The sequence below is a fragment of the Dasypus novemcinctus genome, chromosome 26 (genome assembly GCF_030445035.2).
Source record: "Dasypus novemcinctus isolate mDasNov1 chromosome 26, mDasNov1.1.hap2, whole genome shotgun sequence".
NCBI classification, from domain to species: Eukaryota; Metazoa; Chordata; class Mammalia; order Cingulata; family Dasypodidae; genus Dasypus; species Dasypus novemcinctus.
Genome location: NC_080698.1, coordinates 34,502,513 through 34,527,236, shown reverse-complemented (window position 1 = coordinate 34,527,236; position 24,724 = coordinate 34,502,513). Strand labels below are relative to the sequence as shown.

Here is a 24,724-nt window from a genome sequence, read left to right as displayed (position 1 = left end):
CCCTCCATTCCAACTGCTTGCTTCACTGTGCTTGAACCAGCTTTGCTCAAATTCCCTTAGACCCTAACTTAATCTGCCTACTTAAATATACTGTAATTTCCTATTTTATTTTTCATCTCTTCCTTTGATTTATTTATTGAGCTTCAAGTATATGGCAGGCCACGTTTTCAGTACTGGGAATATAGTGGTGAACTATCTATCCTCCTGTCCGTGGGCCAGGGCTTGGCTGGCTGTTCTGACTTGAGGTCTTCAATGCAGTTATTGTCAAGTGATGACTGGACCTGGAATAGCAGCTGGTGGCTGATGGGGCATCTCTCTTTGTGTAGTCTCAGGGCCTCCTTGTGTGTTTTTTTTTTTGCATTGTCTCGTTTGTGTTTCCTCAGGAGAATTGAACTTCTAACATGGTAGCTAAAGGCTTTGAGAGCAAGTCCTCCAGTGAGCAAGGCAGAACTCATTTCACCTTTTATGATCTAATCTCAGAAATCACATCGTGTCATGTCAGCTGTACTATATTGGTTAAAGCAGTCCCAGAAGCCCACTCAGTTTTAAGGGGAGGAGACATAGACCTAACCATTGGGAAGCGTGCTGAAATCATGTCGTTAAAAGAGAATGTAGCTCGGTGGTTGAGCACCCGCTTCTCATGTATGAGGTCTTAGGTTCAATCCCCAGTACCTCCTTAAAAAAAAAGAATGTAGGATGGGCCATCTTTAAAAGTACTGTTTGCTACCAAAGATGAGTAAAACTTGATCTCTTTCCTTGAGGAACTGAGAATCTAGCTGAGGGGGTAGATCTGTAAACAAATATGATTTCACCCTTATGCAGTAGGTGTTTATGTATATAAAGTTTAGGAGAAAGGAGATGATAATAATAGCTCACATTTTCTGAATACTCACCTACTGTGCCAACTACTAAGGTTTTTCCATTACCATTTCCTTCTCACAGTAATCCTTAGATGGGTACTGTTTGTCCCTGCCTTTTTACCAATGAGGAATATTGATCACGAAGCAGTTAACTTGTTCATAGAAAGTTATACCACTGGTAATATGACAGGACTGGGACTCAGTCCAGAGTCTCACAGCGTTAGAATCATTGTAAACTAATTTATTCATAAAGTGACTCCTTGTCCTGTCCTTAGAAGGAGTCTTGGTTTAGAAAATGCATTATGGCTTAAGGAAACATTGGTATCAAAGGCAACTAAGTTGGAAACCTGTGCCTTTTGGGTCTGCCAAGATTTTTATCTTGTTGGAGTAGGAAGCAAGGAGGAGTTTGGGAGGAGAAGAAGCTAAAATTTTAGGTTTAGGATGGAATGGAATGGACCTAACATACCATTGTGATGAATTTGAATTATCTAATCAATACCAAGCAGCCATAGAAGCTTTTCCAGAAAATCAGATTTCTGTTTTAGAAAATTTAATTTGGGGCCCTAGTAGAAGACCCAAGCCAGGTAAAACTGGAAGCAGGGAAATCACTTCATTTCCTGTGGTATGAAAGTGGGGGAAATCCTTCCCATATTAGTCACGATGACAGTTGGGAAAAAATACCTTTGCTTTCTGCTTTTCTTTCCCATTCGAGTAACAATTTGCTGCATATAAGCAGTTGGTTTTGGTGCTTTATTATTGTTTCTCCCTTTTTGGCTCTTTATTTTATTTTAAAGAAACTTTAGATTACATAACTATTACATCAAAAATGTAGGGGATTCCCATATACCTCACCTATTCCCCCTCCCACTTTTTCCCCGTTAACTATATCTTTTGTTAGTGTGGTACATTTGTTACAATTGATGAACACATATTGAAACATTGCTATTAACCATGGTCTGTAGCTTATATATAGTTTATGCTTTGCCCTGCACAATTTTATAGGTTTTGACAAAATATGTAATGGCCTGTATCTATCATTGCAGTGTCATGCAGGACAATTCTAATGTCCCCCAAATGCCCCATTGTACACCTAGTCTTCTCTCTCTCTCCATCAGAACCTCTGGTGACCACTGCCTTTATATCAATGTTACAAGTTCTTCCATTACTAGAATAATAATAAGTACTTTAGTCCATAGTTACATTCCCCACTTACGTTGGTTTATTCCTCAATATTGAAGATTTCGGGATGGTAATTTGGCTCTTTTTTTTTTAAGCCAAATAGTAAACTTGTGTTGGGCACCTATTAGTGTCAGGCACCTGCCTTACTTGTAAGAAAGGGGGAAGTACTGTAACAATAGTGGGAACTAATATTTATTGTGGCTTTTCCTTTTAAGTATCTATTTTATTGTGACCAGAGGGTATTTAAATAGAAAGATGAATCATCTCTGTATTAAATCTGCAGATTAAACCTTCCTGGAAGAATTGTAGAGAATGGAAGTGAGCAAGGGTCCTATGATGCAGATAAAGGTATTGACTTTGGGATTTTTGTTAGTTTTTCCTTTGGATTCTTCATGTTAGAGTTACTATATAATAATCTTTCCTTTAGAGTCACTATATAATAATCTTTCCTTTAGAGGTGTTGAAGTGCAACCTATCCATGTCCCTCTTTTCCATTTCTTAAATGTCCAGTGCCATTTATTTTTGGGCTTCCTAATTATTATTATTTCCTGTCTTTTTTTTTTAACAGATCTATTTTTATTGATGCATCTTAATAAAACATACAATTTATCCAAAGTGTACTCAATGGTATTTGCTATAGTCACATAATTGTGCATTCATCACTTCATCAGTCTTTTAAAATACTTCACAATATTCAAAGTAAAGTTAAATATTCTGGTTTTGTTTTCTAGGTGTTTTGTTTTCTACTTTCCCTACATTTAGGAAATAAACGTTTAAAAGTTAAAGTTAGAATGTGTAAGGTGATTGATTATAAAAGATGTGGATGATTTTTAAGCTATTGCATCTTTCTTTTATAGTTTTCAAACTTAAATTTTAATAACATGTAGGTGAGAGTGAAAGTGTCCATGGGTGGCATTTAAAGGCTGATTGAATTTTTTTCTCATCATTGATCTGCCTCATTTTAGCTAGCCATGAAACAGTTTATTTTCCCTTTATAGAAGTCATTGGATTTTCCTTTGTCCCTGGACCTGGAATAAAAATACTTTGTGTTTTCTTGTGTCATGTATGCAGTGAACATTTATTAACCTCAATAAACTAGAGTAGGGGAGGGAGGGTAGGATGAAAGAGGTCAATGACAAAGTTCCAACCCTGAATACAATGTAATTAATGTGCTGAAGAAGTGTAATGAAACTGCCTTCCTAGGTAGTAAAACTGCTTTTAATTGCAGATTAAAATATCAATTTTAATTGATGTTGAAACGAAAGTGGTTAAGTTTTAAAAGTACATGGGTTTAGGAAGATTGTTTATGTGGAAATACTTGTGTTGTATTTTATTTATAAAATTGTATTTTATGTATACAATTTAGTACCCTGAAAGAAGTAAAATGTTTTAAAATGTAAGAGTTGTAAATAATGTAATAAACTCGTAGGCCAGCCTGGATGAGGTTGATAAACCCATTCAAGGAAAGAAAAGACATGCATAGAATTTGAGTCTGCATTAGACAGACTTTAAGGCTATATCTCTTAAGATGTCAAAGAAACTTGATTAAGCCATAATTGCTTTACTTAAGATTGTATATTTTGAAATTGCTGCTATTCTCCATTGGGTTAGGTATCCTGATTTTTTTTCCTAATTCAGAAATATATTTTGTACGTAGCTCTTGGTTAATTCTGAGCTCTTACCTTCCTTTTTTGTTTTTGCATGGTTCCATTATGGTTTACATTTTAGACTGTACACTTTTATAAATTTTCGGTGATATTTAACATGGCCCATATCCATAATTGTAGGATTATGCAGAACACTTCCATTGCCCCCCAGTTACCCTCTCTTCCAACTATTCTATTCCTCTCTCCCCCTCCCCTCAGGGCCCACAGTAACAACCAAGCTGCACTGCTTGAAGGACAAGATTCATAGATACTTGCAACAATACTGAGGGCTTGACACACTAGTCTGTCCTCCCCCATTGGGAGCACACCATGCTCTCAAGAGACACACTTCCCTCTGTTTGAGAATATCAGGCCTCCCCAGGATGGGAGTATAACATTTTTAGAAAATTTGACTTAGACTTTTAATACTATAATAGGTTAAGATGATATTCTTAAGACAAAAGCATTCTGCAACTTTAGCAGATTAATTTCCTACAGAGGTGACTCCTGAATCAGTGGTTTTGAAAAACCTGAGTCTTTTTCTGTCTTAGATTTTTTGGTTGCTAAATCTATAATAAGAGCTTAATTTTGGAGCTTTATGAAATAGAATTATATTTTACCAAGATATGTATTTCTTAGGTATATTTGCGAAGTCTCTGTATATTTTAATTTATCTGAGTATAAAACAAATTTATCTTTAAGGAATATTTACCATTCGATTGCCCAAAGAAACTCCTGGCCAACATTTTGAGGGACTGAACATGTTAACTGCTCTCCTAGCACCAAGAAAATCCAGGACTGCAAAACCACTTGTGGAAGAAATAGGTATGTGCTTTGCAGTTGGGAGGAACTAAAGATAAGCAGAAATATTTGGAAGTCTGTGTGTTTGTAGGGGAGAAGGGATATAGTGGATAGGAAATTGGAAAAAAAATACAGTGACAAAATAAAGAAGTAGACATATATGCAGATATCTCATTTAGTGGTATATAATTTAAAGACATAAAGAACTCTGTTGAACCAGTAGTTCAGTAACATTTTGGACCAACTGAAAGAGCCCCTCTGTCTTTGGTAAAGAATTAGCCTCTTGTGCTAAGCTTAGAAGTGTGTTACAGTTCAATGACTTACTTGTGAACACCACCTAAGTTCTAGAGATGGAACATTTCCAACACCCTGGAATCTTACCCTGTGCTTCTTCTCAATTACTTCTCCCTCCCTCCTCTCCAGAGTAACCACTATCCTCAGTTTTGAATTGTATATATCATTCATACAGTATGTGATTTTTTTTTTATCTGACTTCTTCACTTAATATTACTTTTGTGAGATCTATGATGTGGCTGAGGTCCATTTTCTTTCATCGCTCTATAGTATACTATTATAGGAATATCCTGCATTTATTTGTACATCCTACTGTAGATGGATGTTTGGGTTGTTTCTATGTTTCATTTGTTATGAATAGTGGTGCTATGATTTTTTTGTACTTGTCTTTTGATGCACATGTGCAGGCATTTTCTACACTTTTTCTTCAAGTTGGACCTAGGAAATTCAATACTTAAAAACAATTAATATTTAATATATTTAGGTGCTTCTGAGGTTTCTGAGGAAGGAGCAGAGGATGATGATGAAGAATTTGATTGGCAGATTGAACAGTCCCCCTATGAAGAAGTATCAGAAAGTGCTTTGAATCCACAGTGCTTCTATGGATTTGGAAACTTACGTTCAGGCGTGTTTCAGCGGTTACAGGTATGCTGTCTTTCTGAAAGACCTTGTTAGATAGGATTTTACCATTTGAGTATTTTAATTTCAATTCTCCTTACATATGTAGATATTTTACTGACTTTTTTTTTAATGTTTATCTCTAAACATCATTTCTTCTAAAATGAAAATAATAATAGCCTCCTTAGATTGTTATGAAACTTACACAATGGCTGTATTTAAAGCATGTAGCATGGCTCTTTTCATGTAGTAATTACCCAGATGCATATTCACTTCCATAGCATTCACTGTTCTGCCCAGTCTTACTGCTCTTATAGATGGCCTATTGCTTTCTTTTTCTCCATTTCATTTAGTATTCTAGACATGAAATTCCAAAATACAAAATGGAACTCTTCTCATACTTCCTGGAAAACTTTATATTTTAAACTTCTGAAAAATGAAGATCATGTACTTAATGGCATATTATTTATGTCTCTTCTGTTTTATATAAAAGTAGGATTGAATGTTTTTGATGAAAATGAGATTGAAACTTTTGATTGAATTGTGTAGTTTTTGGTGTATGGTAGGGACTATTGTCTATTGTCTATTTCTTCTTTTCTTTTTTTTTGAGGTAAGCTGTCTCTCATCCACTAAGCCACTTCAGCTCCCCTGAGTTGATAACTTTTTTATTGAAATATATCACTCATACATAAACATACATAAACAATAAATGTATAATTGTTGTAAATTTAAAAAAACATACATCAAACAAACACATCTCACCCTACCACCAATAACTTGCATTGTTTTTAAACCTTTTTAACTAATGATTAAAGAATATTGCCCAAATATTACTACTAAACAAAGTACTTTTCCCCTAACCAATCCAATTATTATTATCTTTATATCATTTATATATGAACATACATAAACAATTAAGTGTGTAGTGAAAGTTGTGAACTTACAAAGCAAACATGTATAATATCATTCAGGGGTCCCATACATCAACCCTGCACCAACACCTTGTATTGTCATGAGACATTTGTTGCAAACTATGAAAGAGCGCTGTCAAAATCTTACTACTCATCATAGTTCTTATCTTAAATTTGGTCTGTTTTCCCCCAACCCACCCTATTATTATTTTTTAAATATATTTTATGACAGAAGTTGTAAACTTATGAAACAATCATGCACATGTGCAGAATTCCCAAACAACACCCCTCCATCAACACACCACAATGTGGTGTGTCATTTGCTACAGATAAAATAATATCATCTTATTATTGCCATGTCCATAGCATATATTTAGCTCACTTTTTCCATACTGCCTCAGTATCAACATAGTACATCTTTTGCATAGATGCAAGAATATTATATTACTATTAACCATCGTCCATAGGTCACTCCAGCTGTATTTTTCACATGCTTCTCCACATTCCCAGCACCGTACAGTAGTGATGTACATTTGTTGTAGCTCACAAAGGGCACTCTTGCATCTGTACCATCAAACACAATTTTCACCCACCTTTTGGTTTACTGTGTTGTCCAGTTCCTAGATTATTCTCAATCATTCTGTCAATTGGCATTTATATAACTATACTACCGTTTTCAGTCACATCCCCATTTATAAACTAGCTGTTACTCACTGTGTGTTACCATCCACTCTATACATTTCCACAATTTTACAGTAAAGCTAATTAAAACTTCTACATACATTAAACATCAGTAGTCATTCAGTCCTTCTCTTATCTCCTTTAAGAATCCACTACCTACCACCAGGTCTTGAAGATATTTTCCAATAATTTCTTGTAAAAGTTTTATGGTTCTTGCTTTTATTTTTAGTTTTTTTAATCCATTTTGAGTTAATTTTTGGATAAGATGTGAGATAGGGGTCCTCTTTCCTTCTTTCAGCTATGGATGTCCAATTCTTTCAGCACTATTTGTTGAATGGATTGTTCTGCCTGAGCTGTGTGAGTTTGAGAGGCTTGTCAAAAATCACTTGACAATATCTGTGAGGGTCTGTTTCTGAACCATAAATTTGCTTCCATTCATCTATTGTGTCTGTCTTTAGACCAGTACCATGTTGTTTTTACCACTGTAGGTAGGTATTATGATTTAAAGTCTGGAGATGAGGGTTCACTTTTCCTTTTTATGATGGTTCTTGCTATTCAGGACCACTTACCCTTCCAAATAAATTTAATGATCGTGTTTTCAATTTTTTTAAAATTTTTATCGGGATTGCATTAAATCCATACATCAATTTGAGTAAAACTGACATCTTAATGATATTTAGTCTTCTAATCATGAACATGGAATGTTCTTCTAGTTGTTTAGGGCTTTTTAATTTATTTTAACATTGAGTTGCAGTTTTCTGAATACAAGTGCTTTACATCATTGATTAAGTTTATTCCTATTTGAGTTTTATCCGTCATATTTTATTTTCACCCTTCTTTTGACACTTTTAGTTACTTTTATTGATATAATCTTCATTTCTAGACTCTCTTCCAGGCCTCTCTCTCCTGTCTTTTCTTTTCAGGTTCTAGCACACCCTTTAGTATTTCCTGAAATTCTGGTCTCTTGCTTAGAAATTCTCTCAGTTTCTGTTTATCTGTGATAAATTTCACCCTCATTTTTGAAAGACAGTCTTGCTGGATACAGGTTTCTTGGCTGGAAGTTTTTCTCTTGTAGTATCTTAAATATATCAGACCACTGTCTTCTTGCCTCCACAGTTTCTGGTGAGAAATCAGCACTTAATCTTATTGAATATCCCTTATATGTTATGCATTGCTTTTCTCTTGCTGCTTTCAGAATTCTCTCTTTGTCTTTGGCCTTTTGAATTGTTTTTTTAAATTTATTTTGCTTGTTTGTTTTGTTGTTGTTTAAGATGCACCAGGAACCAAACTCAGGACCTCCCATGTGGGAAGCAGGTGCTCAACCATTTGAGTCAAGTCTGCTCCCTTAATCTTTTTTTTTTTAATGGTAATACATTCCACCTCGCCCCCCCCCCCCCCTGCACCCCCATGGTTCCCCTGTCTGTCTGCTCACTGTGTCTGCTCATCTTCTTTAGAAGGCACCAGAACCAAACCTGGGACCTCCCATGTGGGAGGTGGGAGCTCAACTGCTTGAGCCATATCCTCTCCCGTCTGTCTATTTATTCTTGAGTGTGATCTCCAGTTAAAACCTGATCAAATCTCAATTGGGCTAAAAATGAATGATATCATCACTTTTTCTCCCTTCCTCAAACAATTTAGGAAATTCGCCTACATTTTACATTATGTAGGGAAATTGAAATGAATGAAATGGGTAGGAGAGATTTTGGATTAGTTTGTCATTTCATAGAAGATGCATCGCCTAGAATGCTATATCGTGAATATGCTTGTGAACCATTGACTTGGAGTCTTAATTTTTTTTTCTTTTAATGAGAGAAAAAGGGCTGAGCTATTTCTTCTCTACCCACCCCCCCACCCTTAATTGGATAGAGGATGTTAAACATGTTTGGGTAGTGGTTTTTGTTTTTTTTTTTGAGGTACTGGGGCTGGGGATTGAACCTGGGTTCTCATATGTGGGAAGCTGGCACTCAACTACTAAGCCACACTGCCTCCCCTATGTTGTTTTTTTTTTGTTTGTTTGCTTGTTGCTTGTTTTTCTTATTGTTTGTTTTTAGGAGGCTCCGGGAACCGTACCTGGGACCTCCCATGTAGTAGGTGGGAGCCCAGCTGCTTGAACCACATCCACTTTCCCCAGTGGATTTTTTAATAAACATATTTAAATGTACCAGGGAAAAGTAAGGGATTTAAGTTCAGGTTCCACTTCTACCTCTGATTAGATTCATGATGCCAGGCCAATTATTTTACCACTATTATGTTTCATCTCTTTCTAAAATAAATATAAATTTGCTCACCTACTTTCTAAGGTAGGTCATTTTGAAATCTTAATGAGATACCTCCTGTGAAAACTCTTGGAAAAATATAAAGTGCTACTAAATTCCTTAAAGGTAGTAAGACTAGGATTTGCTTAGGAGCAAATAATGCTGATGAAAAATATCTTTAAAAAACTTTATACTTTTTCTGCTGAGTTATAACCCCCCACATTTTCTCTTTCTGTAATTACTTTCCCTGGCAATCTGAGTAGTTAGAATAGAACCAGTTTTGTCTACAACAAGAACTACAGTGAATGGATCTCACTTATTTGGCTGAGAGCTAGGTTGTGGTCTCTCTGTTTTGGACTTGTGAGTTGAAAGCTATAAATGAATGGTGGTAAATGTCACACAGGCTAAGTACAAATTGGACATTCAGATTAGAAGTACTTCCTGAGGCAAGAGACTTGGTTTTTTAATTGCTCAAGATCCACTTGAGCAGGGAAGTGGACATGGCTCAACTGAGAGCTCATCTGTCTACCATATGGAGGGTCCAGGGTTCGATCCCCAGGGCCTCCAGACCTGTGTGGTAAGCTGGTCCACGTGCAGTGCTGCTGCACGCAAGGAGTGCCCACGTAGGGGAGCCCCACGTGCAAGAGGTGTGCCCCACAAGGAGAGCCGTCCTGCATGAAAAAAGCGCAGCCCTCCCAGGAGTAGTGCCCCACACATGGAGAGCTGATGCAGCAAGATAATGCAACAAAAAAGAGATGGCATTTTCCCAGTGCTGCTGGATGATGCAAGCGGACACAGAAGAACACACAACGAATGGACACAGAGAGCAGACAATGGGGGAGGGGGGAGGGAGAAAAATTAATTAAAAAAAAAAAAGATCCACTTGAGCAAGGGTTCTTAACAAGAGGTCCATGAGCTTGAATTGAAAGTCAAAACATTATTCTTGTGGGGACATGTTGGTGTGGGTATGATATATTTATTAAATAATACACAGTATAGTGTGGACTTAGTTTTCACCTGACTGGCAAAGGGGTCCGTGGAACAAAAAAGGTTAAGAACCCCTGCTCTTGAGGGATTTCTGCTGGGTTGCTGATAAGATACAGGTTTGTCATAATGTGAGTCCCTGTTAGGTCAAAAGTTCCTGTATTTCTATTGAAAATATTCTCTAAGTATGTAATTTAACTTGAGTTTTTAAAAAAGTTACTATAAAATATTCTTTATATTGTTTTGGATGTCTTAAATACTTAGATTACTAATCACCCAAGTTGAAAAACAAAGCATTACCAGAATACTTGCAACCGCCTGAGTATTCCTTCATGATAGCATCTCTCTCTTTCCCTGTAAGAAATGAATCACAGAGTTTAATGTTTATCACTCCCGAGCATTTAGTTTGATTATCTAGGATCATTGAACTATCATTCAAATTTTAACTGAATGAACTTGGCTATTCTAAACAATTTGAATGCATATGTCCCTCAATGTATGGGAAAAAAAAGCTGTGCATGTGAGAAACTCTAAGGGGTAAGGTAAAGAGTAATACTAGTAGTAGTAGAGGTTCACAACCCCATGTGTGCAATATTTGGATCACAAATAGTTCTAGAAACAGTTTTTTTCTTATTTAATTTGGTGGCAAAACCTGACGTGCACTGATGTCATTTGATATTCATTTTTTATCCCACTTAGTGTACATGTTCAAAAATGTTACTGTAGAAATGGAAATTTATTTGAATATGGGGTGCTCCCCCCACTTAGAGAGAGTTAATTATAATGTGGTATGAGTGCTATGTTACCTTTCTACTCGGAAAAAGTCTGGATTTCAAAGCCCACCTTGCTCTGAGGGATCTGGATAAGAAATGGGGGCCTGCAGTGTTTGCTGCCCCTCAGGCCCCTGCTGTGTCCTTTCTGTGCGTTGACTCAACATTACCATTTCACCATGGCATTGCTATTATTATATCTGCACATTTTACCAGTAGACAAACCATTAGATATAAGTATTTTTTAAAAGAATAATGTGTTTTCTTGTACGAATTAAATTTGAGGACTATGGTGTCCTTTGTGACAATTAGGAAATTATCAGAACTTTTGGAAATCATATGTAAACCAAGATGCCAGAAATTATCTTTGGGATATTAAGGTAGCTGCACTTTATGAAATATTGCCACAAAAACTTACATGATTGGTATTACTTTCAAAGTTCTTTTGCATTTATAACTACTGTATTTGTGGCAGTCATACCATGTAGTTAAAACCTGACCACCTAAAATTAATAATATGGGTGTAGCTGAGTTGTTTGAGCGCCCACTGCCCATGTATGAGATCCTGGGTTCAATCCCTGGTACCTCCTAAAAATAAAATTACTGTGTTTGGGAGTGGGTGTAGCTCAGTGGTTGAACGTCTGCTTTCCATATATGAGGTCCCAGGTTTAATTCCCAGTATCTCTTAAAAATATATATAAGTAATAGGACCCTTTTTCTGTTAGTAAAGCAGCTAGAATGGTTATTCCATAAATAAGTGCTTTTTTAAAAAAACATTTATGTATCTATTCCCCGCCTCCCTGCACGTTGTTTTTTTGCTGCTGTCTGCTCGCTCTGTGTTCTTCTGTGTCTGCTTGTCCTTTCTCTAGGCAGCACCGGGAACCGACCCTGGAAGCCCCCCAGAGGGGTGAGAGGCTCTCAACCTCTTGTGCCATCTCAGCTCCCTGGTCTGCTGCGCCTCCCATTGTTCCTCCTCTGTGACTCTTTTTGTTGTGTCATCTTGCTGTGCCAGCTCTCTGTGTAGGCCAGCACTCCATGTGGGCCAGCTCATTGTGCGGGCCAGCTTGCCTTTACCAGGAGGGAATTGAACCCTGGACGTCGCACATGGTAGACAGGAGCATAATTGCTTGAGCCATATCTGTTTCCCAGAGAACATCTCTTCTAATGTAAAACAATGTATTTTAAAAATTCAGCATTTTCTCAAATATGGTTTTCTCACAAGTTTAAAGTTTCTTTAGTTCTGCTTTTGCATAAGATAATATCCATAAAGTTTCTTTGACTATTCATATTTTACTAGTATTTTTACAGCCTCATTTTTCCTCCTCAAAGGAAATACTAGCTTTATTTTCTCTGACTAAAGGCAGTACATTTTCATTATAAAAATACACATAAAAAAGAAAGTAAAAAGCCATCTATAATTTCAGCACCTAGGTATCTTAATTGAATAATTTAACCCTTTATGCGATATGGGAGCCTTTTGCACTCTGTCCCCTCCAATCTTTTATGCAGCATTTGCTTGCTGTCTTTTGGATTTCATACTGATTATGGAAGAAAATAAAATTATTTTTGCTGAAACAAATTCTCTTTCAACCTCCCCAACACATACACACACTTTCCCTCTCTCTTCCTTCTTCCTTTCTGAAATCGCTGCCAGTGCCAGGATGCTTTTGGAAAACTGCCCTGGCTGCTCAGCGTCAGGGCTTCACAGCAAACTCCTGGCTCCTGGCGCTGCCAGCAGCCACAGTCCTAGAGTCCACGAGTCTCTGGCCGCCAGCTTGTGAGCTGGTGGGACCACTGCTGCCAGCAGCCGCAGGACAACTGGCTTGCTCTCCCTTCCTTCCTCCGCTGCACTGGGGGACCTGAGGCTATTATTTCCAAGAGACTCACTGGCCAGATATGCACACCATTCTTTTCTTTCTGGAGAGTCTCTGCCTTTTTTATGCCTAAACTCACAGAAACATGACTTAAATCTACTACACGACCTTTGCTTGGGAAATTTAAAAATAGCTCCCATGATGATGGAGGAGGTTGTGGTTATGGGAGGAGTGGGTGAGGGGGGTGGGAGGTATATGGGGACTTCATATTTTTTTAATGTAACATTAAAAATAAATAAATTAGGGTGGCGGACTTGGCCCAGTGTTTAGGGCGTCCGTCTACCACATGGGAGGTCCGTGGTTCAAACCCCGGGCCTCCTTGACCCGTGTGTAGCTGGCCCACGCGCAGTGCTGATGCACGTAAGGAGTGCCCTGCCATGCAGGGGTGTCCCCCGCGTAGGGGAGCCCCATGCACAAGGAGCACGCCCCACAAGGAGAGCCGCCCAGTGCTAAGGAGAGTGCAGCCTGCCTAAGAATGGCACCGCCCACACAGAGAAATGACACAAGATGACACAGCAAAAAGAAACACAGATTCCCGTACTGCTGATGACAACAGAAGCGGACAAAGAAGACGCAGCAAATAGACACACAGAACAGACAATTGGGGTGGGGGAGGAAGGGGAGAGAAATAAATAAATAAATCTTTAAAAAATAATAATAAATTAATTAATTAATTTTAAAAATAGCTCTAATAGCCAGTGGCCAGAGCAGTGCCTTTATTTTTACTTTTTTAATTAATTAATTTTTAATTTATTTCTCTACCCTCCCTCCTCCCCAGTTGTTTGCTTTCTGTGTCCATTCGCTGTGTGTTCTTCTGTGTCTACTTGTATTCTTGTCAGCGGCATCGGGAATCTGTGTCTCTTTTTGTTGCGTCATCTTGCTGCGTCAGCTCTCCATGTGTCTGGTCCCACTCCTGGGTGGGCTGCACTTTTTTCACGCAGGACCGCTCTCCATACAGAGCGCACTCCTTGCACGTGGGGGACATCCCTGCATGGCACAGCACTCCTTGCGCGCATCAGCACTGCATGGGCCAGCTTACCACACGGGTCAGGAGGCTCTGGATTTGAACCCTAGACCTCCCATGAGGTAGGTGGATACCTTATCAGTTGAGCCAAATCCACTTCCCTGTTTTTATTTTTATTTTTTTTAATTTTTTTAAAAGATTTATTTCTCTCCCTTTCTCTTCCACCCCCTCCCCCGCCCCCGGTTGTCTGTTCTCTGTATCTGTTTGTTGTGTGTTCTTTGTCTGCTTCTGTTGTTGCTGTGTGTTCTTTGTCTACTTCTGTTGTTGTCAGCGGCGCGGGAAACTGTGTTTCTTTTTGTTGCATCATCTTGTTGTGTCAGCTCTCCATGTGTGTGGTGCCATTCTTGGGCAGGCTGCACTTTCTTTCACGCTGGGTGGCTCTCCTTACGGGGCGCACTCCTTGTGGGGGAACACTTCTGCATGGCGCGGCACTCCTTGCGCGCATCAGCACTGCGCATGGCCAGCTCCACACGGGTCAAGGAGGCCTGGGGTTTGAACCGCGGGCCTCCCATGTGGTAGACGGACGCCCTAACCACTGGGCCAAGTCTGCTTCCCTGTTTTTATTTTTAAAATCACTTTCCTCCTGCTACAGAAGCTTGACATTCCTCATCCTCTTATCCTTCTCGTTTGTTGGTTAATGCCTTAGATAGACTTTCGCACCCCAAGGTGCTTTTAAGTTCTCTCCAGTTTCTCTTTGGGGCCCAGTTTGTAATGGTTGTGCAGAGCCCAGGTGGGCATGGCAGTGTCATTCACATTCTGCTATATACATGACGCACGACTCTGTGTGGCAGCCCTGCATTTGGGGGCAAGGAGGAAAGGAGGGAGAAAGGAAGGCTAGCTTCTTTCTTGGTGTTGATTTCTCATTTTCACGAGAGCAGGTTTATCGTTGGGTCTCCAGCCCCCAGAACAGTGCCTAGCCCGTAGCAGGCCCTCAAGCACTGGTTGCTGACCGAGTGAATTAATACTGGATGCTAGGCACAGTGCTGGGGATGCAGGAAGGAAGAGGATAGAGAATGTGGAACCCACATTCGAATGGGAGGTAGTCATTTAAACAAATAAATAAGATAATTTTAGATAGTGACAAGTGAAGGCAAAAGATGGGGTGATGTGAGAGTCTGGGGGTTCCACTTTGGCTAGGATGCCTGGAGAAGGCCCCTTCAAAGAGGTGACATTTGCACTGAGTCCTAAATGATGAGAAGGCTACTGTGAATGCAGAGGCTCAGACTTGGGACTGAACTGGCATGTTCTGGAAATGGAAAAATTCTAGTGTGTGGCTCGAGCGTATTTGAGCCAGATGGAGAAGGTAGGAGATGAGGCTGAAGAACAAGACAGGCGCTAGATGATGCAGAGCTTTGAGCTGTGATAATAATTTGCGTTTATTTGCAGAACAATTAATGCTTGAAGTGCTTGGGGTTATTTGAGTCCATTTATCCTCTCAAATGTGGAGTTATCTGCAAAGACTTAACAGATTTCCCAGATGAAATAATGAAGCGAGACATTTTAATCCCTGTTTATGTCTTTTTATTACTATTAGCAAATGAGGAAACCGAAGCTGAGGGAGGATAAAAACTTAGTAGGAAGCGCCTAGCGAGTGTGACAGAGTTGCAGTGGCATAGGGAAACCGAGAAAGGAAACTGACATTATTGAATACACCAAGCCCTGGGCTTGATGCCTTACGTACACCATCTCATTTAATCCTCACGACTGACCCCGCGGAGAGAATGCTGCCCCACCCCCCTCCCACCCCAAGATATCTCCATTCGAATCCCCAGAACCTGTGGGTATGTCACCTTATATGGCAAAAGGGACTTTGCAGTTACATTTATTAAGTCAAGGATCTTGAGATGGGGAGATTATTCTGGTGCGCCCAGTGTAAACTTAAGGGTCTTTACACTGCAAGAGGCATGAAAGAGGGTGAAAGCGAACGAAAGAGAAGGTGATGTGATGCTGGAGGCTGAGGGAGAAAGGTCACGTGAGGTGGGCCATGGGCCAATGAATGAGGACAGCCGAGCTGGAAAAGGCAAGGAAATGGATTTTCCCCCTAGAACCTCCAGAATGTATCACAGGCCTCCTGACACCTTGATATTAGCCCACGGAGACTGATTATGGACTTCTAGAGCTGCACGATAATAAATTTGTGTTGTTTTATTTGTGTTGTTTTAAGCCATTGCATTTAAGCCATTGTAAGCAATTGGTTACAGCAGTAATAGGAAGCTATACACAGTCCTGTGATGGAGGTAGCACGAGATTCATTTCACAGTAAGGTTTAGAGAGATTATACATTTATACTGGAGCTCTGATTTAAATGCAGGTTTGTCTAGCTCCAAAGTCATGCTCTGATACCTTGAGAATTATGGGGAGTTGTAGGGGCCATGGAACTCCTTGGGGCTAGAAGGAAAGAAAGCAGGTGACTCTAGGGTGTTAGGGGGAAGGACTGGCAGGAAATGGCTCTCAAAGTTATCCAGCTACCTTGAGGTAAGTCCTGTGGATGCATTTCATCAAAGGCCCTCACTGATGCCCTTCTCCAGCTCTGTGGCTGGTGAAGCTGATTTCAATTGGCGAGAAAGTGGGAGAACAGTCCTGGTCACTCTGGGTAAGGAAGAGATGTTTCTGATGGACTATACTGCAGCCTTAAAGTATTTTCCCTTGGCAGAATCGCTGCATGCTTATTAAATTCTTTGTATCATTAGTACTTTAAGTGTATTATGAATTGAATAGACTTGTGGATTGCCCTGAGAATCTCCTATTTAAAATAGTATTTCTGGAGGAAAGTATGTTCCAAGTATCCAAAAGGTATAAAGCAAAGGAACATTTGGAATGCAAATTTTTATAAGTTTGCCTAGAATGCTTGTACTTAGAAGTGTTAAAGATGCTCTGATGCTCCAATGAATTCCAAAAAGATCTCTGAACCCTTTCATTGTAATAGAATGTGCTTAGATTAAATATTGTTGACATCGCTTGAATTAAATGGATTGTGGAAAGTTTTTTTTTATTATGCAGAAGTTTTGATGGTATAGGGAGTCTGTATCCCAGTATTTCTAATTCAGTGTAGTGCACTTTCATTTTAGTGATTCTCTAGTACAGCAGTTTACTTTAAGCCTATCAGTTAGGCACCAGCCTGTAAATCCATTTACAAGTCTGTCTTAATTTGCCTCCACAACTCTACCAAGTTATATTCCTTGATTTCTTTCCAGTGAATATTCCTTAAGCTTCTTCCATTTTCTGTACTTGCCTTGCATGGGAGTTTGGTGGTAGGAGTGGGAAGGTTGAAGAAACAAAAAAAGGTATAGTTTTGGGAACTTTTCACATTTATAAGGTTTTTTTACTTCCTAATTCTGATTAAAAGAATAACCAAATGGTATCCTAGGCAGTTTTCCTAATGTGTGTGTATACTGTAGGATTTGGCTTAGAAAACATATTGGTATGTACCCATCTCAGGAAAGACGACTGCAGTAGAATTGAATATTACTTAGATGAGCTTTTATAGTTTTCAAATGGAAAGTCATATACATCAAAATTGCCCTTGAAAATCTTCAGTCTTTTCATAAAGTAGCATATAATCTGGTATGGTAATTCTTATTTGAGACCAGCTAAGCTAGACTATTTGAAGAAACAAAAGGAAAGTCTATATATAGGTCTGGTATTCAAACCATTCTGCCTTTACTAATTTTCAAATTTCTAGGGGCATATGGGGAATGGATGGAGAATTAAATGTTCCTGCTTGCTTACAGTAGTGTATTGCCTTCTTCTTTTTGTTTTTTTAATGCTAAACCTTTATAGCCTTAATATATGCTAATCAATTGTTTGCGTGATCAGATAATTTATGTGAAAGATTTTACAGGGCTTAGGAGGAAGTAGGTACTTAACAAACATATGCTGGATTTGAATCTAAATGTCTTCAATAGTATCATGGCTCACTTACTTTTTTTTTTTTTAAAGATTTATTTTTTATTTATTTCTCTCCCCTTCCCCACCCCCCTAGTTGTCTGCTCTCTGTATCCATTTGCTGTGTGTTCTTCTGTGTCCACTTGTATTCTTGTCAGCGGCACCGGGAAACTGGGTCTCTTCGTTGCGTCATCTTGCTGTGTCAGCTCTCCGTGTGTGCGGCGCCACTCCTGGGCAGGCTGCACTTTTTTTGCGCAGGGCGGCTCTCCTTACAGGGCACACTCCTTGCACGTGGGGCTCCCCTACGCGGGGGACACCCCCGTGTGGCACGGCACTCCTTGTGTACATCAGCACTGCACGTGGGTCAGCTCACCACACGGGTCAGGAGGCCCTGGGTTTGAACCCTGGACCTCCCATGTGATAGGTGGACGCTCTATCTGTTGATCCAAATCTGTTTCCCTCATCGCTTACATTTCGATCAATTAGATTCACCCTTCGTTTGGACATTTTGTGCAAAATTTAATTTTCAAATGCTAAAATAGCATTAAAAAAGCAGTTATTCTTTCTTTTCTGGGTATTCTTAGGATGAATTAAGTGAAGTTATTGATATCAAGGATCCAGATTTCACATGTGCAGCAGAACGACGGCAGAAACGCCTGGCTGCTGAGCTGGCCAAGTTTGATCCTGATCATTACCTGTGAGTATCATATTTTTTGAGGATGAAATAAATTTACTTGTAATTTTAAAAAAAGATTTATTTGTTTATTTTGCCCCCCTTTTCCTCCCCATTCCCCCATCCTGCTCTTTTTGCTGTCTGTATCCATTTGCTGTATGATCTTCTGTGTCTATTTCTCTTTTGGTATTCTTATCTCGTTTTTTCTCCGCTAGGATTCACTGGGATTTGATCCTGGGGACCTCTGATGTGGAGAGAGGTTTCGTTAGCTGTGCCACCTCAGTTCCTGGTTTCTGCTGCACTTCACCTTGACTCTCCCCTTCATCTCTCTCTTGTTGCGTCATCATCTTGCTGCGTCATCACTTGTGCAGGCTCTGGCTTGTCATGTGGGCACTGGCTTGTTGTGTGGGCACTGGCTCATCTCGCTGGCACTGGCTCACCACACAGGCATGCTTTCTCTTCAAACCCGGGTCCTTCCATATGGTAGGTGGAAGCCCTGTCATTTGAACCACATCTCCTTCCCTACTTGGAATTTATTTCTTCAAAATTTGAGTCTTTTTAACCCTGCAAAAAGTATGTGCTTCTTGCACTCTAGGTGAGAATGATGACTCAAAGCCTTGACACTCAAAGTGTCAAGGTACCGTTGTACCTGTGTGATCTTTGTAAGATGTTGCTTTGTAGTTGTCCTTCCCAGCAACAGAGCTCTCCTGCCTACTTCTTTAAGTTTTGTACTTGCCAGCTGAAAAAATAGAACACTAAATTCATGAGAAAATTTCACTTCTTTTCTGTCTTGAATAATGGTATACATAATGAAAATGTTTCTGCTTCTTTGAATTTGAATCTATAGGTATTGCGTTTCTTGGCTGATACTGGGTCTTCCTAACATTAGCACTAACACTGACCCTACCACCTGTCATCAAGACTGGAGCCCTGCCACGTGACAGGGCACAATGGTGGCTCTACCGAGCTCTCCCCTCTACCGAGCTCTCCCCTCTCCCCTGGCTCAGCTGTGGGTGACAGGCACATGGCAGCGTTCACTGTTCTCCCCCCTCTCCTCTAGGCCTAGTTGTTTCAGCTCCAGTCTGCTTCATCTGTGGCTTTTCTGTCTTCTGGGTTCATGAACATCTGGAAGCTTCTTTCACTGTGGCTTTATTCCTGTGTCTGCTGCTTTTTATTTTATAAAGGACTCCAGTAAGAGGATTCAGACCCACCCTGGGTCCTGCAACCTAATGAAAGACCCTTAACCGAAATGATCTAATCAAAAGTTCCCCTCACTGAATTTAATCAAAAGGTCCCATCTATAGTGGGTTCACAGGCACAGGAATGGGTTTGCTTTAAGAACAGGATTTTCTGGAGTCCACAGAAGACTCAAACTACCATAGATGGTGATGTCTTTCATTGACTGGGAGGGCATCACATCTTGCAAAGAGGCAAATGTCACCTGGCCTCTGTGGCTACTTGGCTCTCATAGAATGTATGGAGGATGGGTGTTGTATATTGATGGAGACCTCAATTATTTTTCCCCAGCTCTGAACCAACAATTTACAGTTAGAGGCAGCTCTAATAGTCATGTCTCCTTCTATTTGTGTAGTGCTTCCTGCTTATCAGGTTCTCTCATGTGATTGTTTAATTCAGTTTTCACAACATGAGGAAAAGAGGTTAAGGGACTTGGCCAAGATCATACCACTACTAAATGGCTTGGCCAGGACTTGAAAAGAGTCTCTGCGTTTGCCATTTGTCTTTCCTTTTCATGTACACTATTTAAGCTTCGCTACTGGTGCTCTTGTGATTAACATTCTATCTCCTGTGACACAGTAGGATACTAATTGGAATGGTAGAAATATATCTTGTGATGTGCAAATGCATTGAATGAGATGTGATGATAAACGGTTGAGCTGTTCAACATCCTAAAAGAAACTGGGTAAGAGCAGGATATGTTATATTTTGGAGGACATCTGAGAGATTCATCTCCATTTACATTGCCATTTCTAATTACCTTTATCGCTCCAAGTATGGGTTTAAAGGTCCACTGAAGAGTAATTTGAAGAAATCCATTTAAAATCATGCTGAATATTTAAAGTGGAAATTTCATTGTCAGCAAATTTCTTGGACAAGCATGAAAACAGAATGAACTTGACAAAGTCTGTGATTTCAAGTGGGAGGGAGCTTAATTAGAAGAACTGCCTATCTCTTCTCTTTTCAAATTGGAAGAATAACTATATGGCCTGGGGAAATTAGGAAATTGGAATTTATAGTTTAAAGTGTGATATTCTAAGTAACCTTATTTTTCTCCATCTTCTGTGTTTCTTTATCCAGAAGCTTATTTTCTTTAATAGTATGCAAGAAATGTTCTTTCCGTTTCTCAAGGAATGGTTCTTAAACAAGTGGTTTAAATTTAGTCATGGGCTAAATTGGGGAAGTGGGAGTCATGAGGTAAAGGTTCTTTGTGACTTTTCTGGTAGCAGTCAGACTTTGGCTGATTGTAATTTTTGTGTTACTCATTACTCATTATTTATATTGGGTGACTCAGTCAAATGTGTTAATGTTAAATGAAACACAAGGCAAGTTCTTTTAAATTTTCAATTGAAAATTGTTTTAGCTCAATGCTTTTTTGTGGTTGTTAGTGGAGGAAAAAGGCTTACCTTAATTCTTATGCAGATAATACATTGTATGTGCTATATTATATATTTATATTTTATAAATTGCATATGTAAAGACATAATGTATGTATGTAATATGTAATATCTTACCACTTACAGTTACACCAACGTAATGTACTACACATTTTTAGTTGTTTGATTGTCCTTATAAGTCATTATATCATCTCATGCTGTCAAGGTTATTTTAGGCTTAAAGAAAACTCCCTTTTAATTTCAGCCCAAGCAGAATACAGTGAGATAAATTGACTATATAGACAACTTAAATAGTTAAAAGTCTCATATAAATGACTTGGATTATTATTATTTTTAAAATCCTTTATTGTCGAATCTGATTGTCAATGTGCAATTTTTTAAAAATTGGCATCACTATCCCAAATCCTCAAGGCTAAGGAATGAACAAACATAAGGGGGCTATGCAACTGTGACCAACATAGACTTGTTAGTATTGTAGTAATGGAAGAACCTATAACCTTGATATAAAGATAGTGGTCACCAGAACTTTTGCGGGGAGGGTCAGGGAAGAATAGGTGGAAAATAGAGTATTTTTAAGACATTGCAATTTTTCTGCCTGATTTTGCAGTGGTGGATACAGGCCATTATACATTTTTTCAAGACCTATAAAATTGCATGGTGCAAAGTAAAAACCATAATGTAAACTATAGACTATAGTTAGTAGCTGTGCTTCATTATTTGTTCATCAATTGTAAAAATGTACCACACCAATATAAGATGTTATTAATATGGGAAAATTGGAGAGGGGGAAGGGGCGGGCTGTATTTCCTTTTTTTTTAACTTTATTTTGTACATTTAATAATTGAAAATATAAACAATTAAAAACTAAAAAAACAGTTGAATAAAAACATATTTCTCATTGAAATGTACTGGATACATATAAATTTTTTTTTTAATGATACAATATATTATACAATATATTGGTTCATAGTAACACAGTCATGCAGTATTTGTCTTTTTGTGTCTGGATTGCTTACTTCAATGTAATATCCTCCAGGTTCAGCCATGTTGTCATGTTTTGTGACTTCATTTCTTCTTACAACTGCATAATATTCCATTGTGTGAATAGAACACACTTTGTTTATCCATTCCTCTGTTGATGGACACCTGGGTTGTTTCCAACTTTTGGCAAATGTGAATAATATTTCTGTGAACATCAGTGTGCTGATCTCTGTTTGTGTCACTGCTGACAGTTCTTCTGGGTATATACCCAGTAGTGGTATTGCAGGGTCATGTGGCAAGTCATATTCAACTTCTTTAGGAACTGCCAAACAGTCTTCCACAGTGGCTGTACCATTCTGCATTCCCACCAACAGTGAATAAGTGTTCCTATCTCTCCATATCCTCTCTAACACTTATAGTGCTCTGTCTTTTTAATAGTGGCCATTCTGATAGGTGTGAAATGATAGCCCACTGTAGTTTTGATATTTATTTCCATAATCATTAGTGATGTTAAGCATTTCTTCATGTGTTTCTTTGCCATTTGTATTTCTTCTTTGCACAATGTCTAGTCATGTCTTTTGCGCATTTTTTATTTGGGTCATTTGTCTTTTTATTGTTGAGTTGTAACATCTCTTTATATATCCTGAATATTAAACCCTTATTGGACGTGTGATTTCCAAATATTTTCTCCATTGAGTGGGCTGCCTTTTCACCCTTTTGACAAAGTCTTGTGAGGTGCAAAAGTGTTTAAGTTTGAGGAGGTCCCATTTATCTATTTTTTCTTTTGTTGCGCATGCTTTGGGTATAAGGTCTAAGAAACCACCACCTACTACAAGGTCTTGAAGATGTTTCCCTACATTTTCTTCTAGTAGTTTTATGGTCCTGGCTTTTATCTTTAGGTGTTTGATCCATTTTGAGTTGATTCTTGTATAGAGAGTGAGATAGGGATCCTTTTTCATTCTTTTGGTTATAGATAGCAAATTTTCCCAGCACCATTTGTTGAAAAGACTGTTTTGTCTAGTTAGCATTGACTTGGTAGGCTTGTCAAAAACCAGTTGATTGTATAGGTAAGGGTTTATTTCTGGGTTCTCAGTTTTGTTCTACTGATTGTTCTGTCTGTCTTTATGCCAGTACCATGCTGTTTTGACCACTGTAGCTTTGTAATATGTTTCAGGGTCATGCAGTGAAATTCCTCCTATGTCACTCTTCTTTTTTAGAATGTTTATGGCTATTTGGATGAACTTTACCTCTCAAATTTGCTAATTGCCTTTTCTAATTCTGTAAAGTAAGCTGTTGGGATTTTGATTGATATTACATTGCATCTATAAATCTGTTTGGGTAAGATTGACATCTTCATGATATTTATTCTTCTAATCAAAGAAAATGGGATGTCTTTCAATTTGTTTAGTTATTTTCAAATTTCTTTTAGCATTGTTTTGTAGTTTTCTACAAGTTGTTTTGTAGTTTTCTGCATATAGGTCCTGTACTTCTTTGGTTAAATTAATTCCTAGGTATTTGAGTCTTTTTGTTGTTATTGAAAATGGAATTTCCCCCCTGATTTCCTCTTCCCTATTGTTCAGTACTTGTGTACAAAAACATTACTGATTTTTATGTGTTGATCTTGTATCCTGCCACTTTGCTGAACTCATTTGTTAACTCAACTAGCTTTGTTGTGGATACTTCAGGATTTTCTAAATACAGGATCATGTCATCTGCAAATAGTGAGAGTTTTACTTCTTCTTTTCCTATCTGGATGCCTTTAATTTTTTTTTCTTGTCTAATTGCCCTTGCTAGAACTTATAGTACTATATATATATATATATATTTTTTTTTTTTAAGATTTATTTATTTCTCTCTACTTCCCCCCTATTGTCTGTTCTCTCTGTCCATTCGCTGTGTCTTCTTCTGCATCCATTTGCATTATCTGGCAGAACTGGGAAAGTGCCTCTTTTTTTTTGCGTCATCTTGCTGCGTCCCACGGGGCGGCTCTCCTTGCAGGGTGCACTCCTTGCACGTGGGGCACACCTACATGGGGACACCCCTCCATGGCACAGCACTCCTTTGCATGCATCAGCACTGCTTATGGGCCAGCTCACCACATGGGTCAGGAGGCCCTGGGGATCAAACCCTACTCTCCATATGGTAGATGGATGCTCTATCAGGTGAGCCACATCTGCTTCCCCTAGTACAGTATTGAATAACAATGGTGACAGTAGACATCCTTGTCTTGTTCCTGATCTTAGAGGGAAAGATTTGAAACTTTCCCCGTTGAGTATGATGTTGGCTGTGGGTTTTTCATATATGCCTTTTATCATATTGAGGAATTGCTCTTCTATTCCTAACTTTGGAAGTGTTTTTATCAAAAAAGGATTCTAGATTTTGTCAAATGCCTTTTCTGTCAATTGAGATGATCATGTGTTTTTTCCCTTGAATTTGTTATTGTGATGTTTTACATTGATTAGTTTTTTATGTTGAACCAGCCTTGCATACCAGGAATAAATCGCACTTGGTCATGATGTGTAAATCTTTTGATATGCTCTTGGATTTGATTCATAAGGATTTTGTTGAGAATTTTTGCATCTATGTTCATTAGAGAGATTGGTCTGTAATTTTCTTATAGTGTCTTTATCTGGCTTTGGTATTAGGGTGATGTTG

General features: G+C 38.7%; 1 protein-coding gene across 2 annotated transcripts in view; it reads left to right on the top strand.

Annotated features, from left to right (window-relative positions):
* The window catches only part of SHQ1 (SHQ1, H/ACA ribonucleoprotein assembly factor), a 119,377-nt gene that overhangs the window by 1,228 nt on the left and 93,425 nt on the right, over positions 1-24,724 (top strand). For both annotated transcript variants that reach the window (XM_004456219.4, XM_012524335.4), the window contains exons 2-5: positions 2,323-2,387; positions 4,388-4,510; positions 5,265-5,425; positions 18,367-18,479. In XM_004456219.4, coding sequence (XP_004456276.1) covers positions 2,323-2,387; positions 4,388-4,510; positions 5,265-5,425; positions 18,367-18,479 — 462 coding nt within the window. The remainder of the gene's footprint in view (positions 1-2,322; positions 2,388-4,387; positions 4,511-5,264; positions 5,426-18,366; positions 18,480-24,724) is intronic.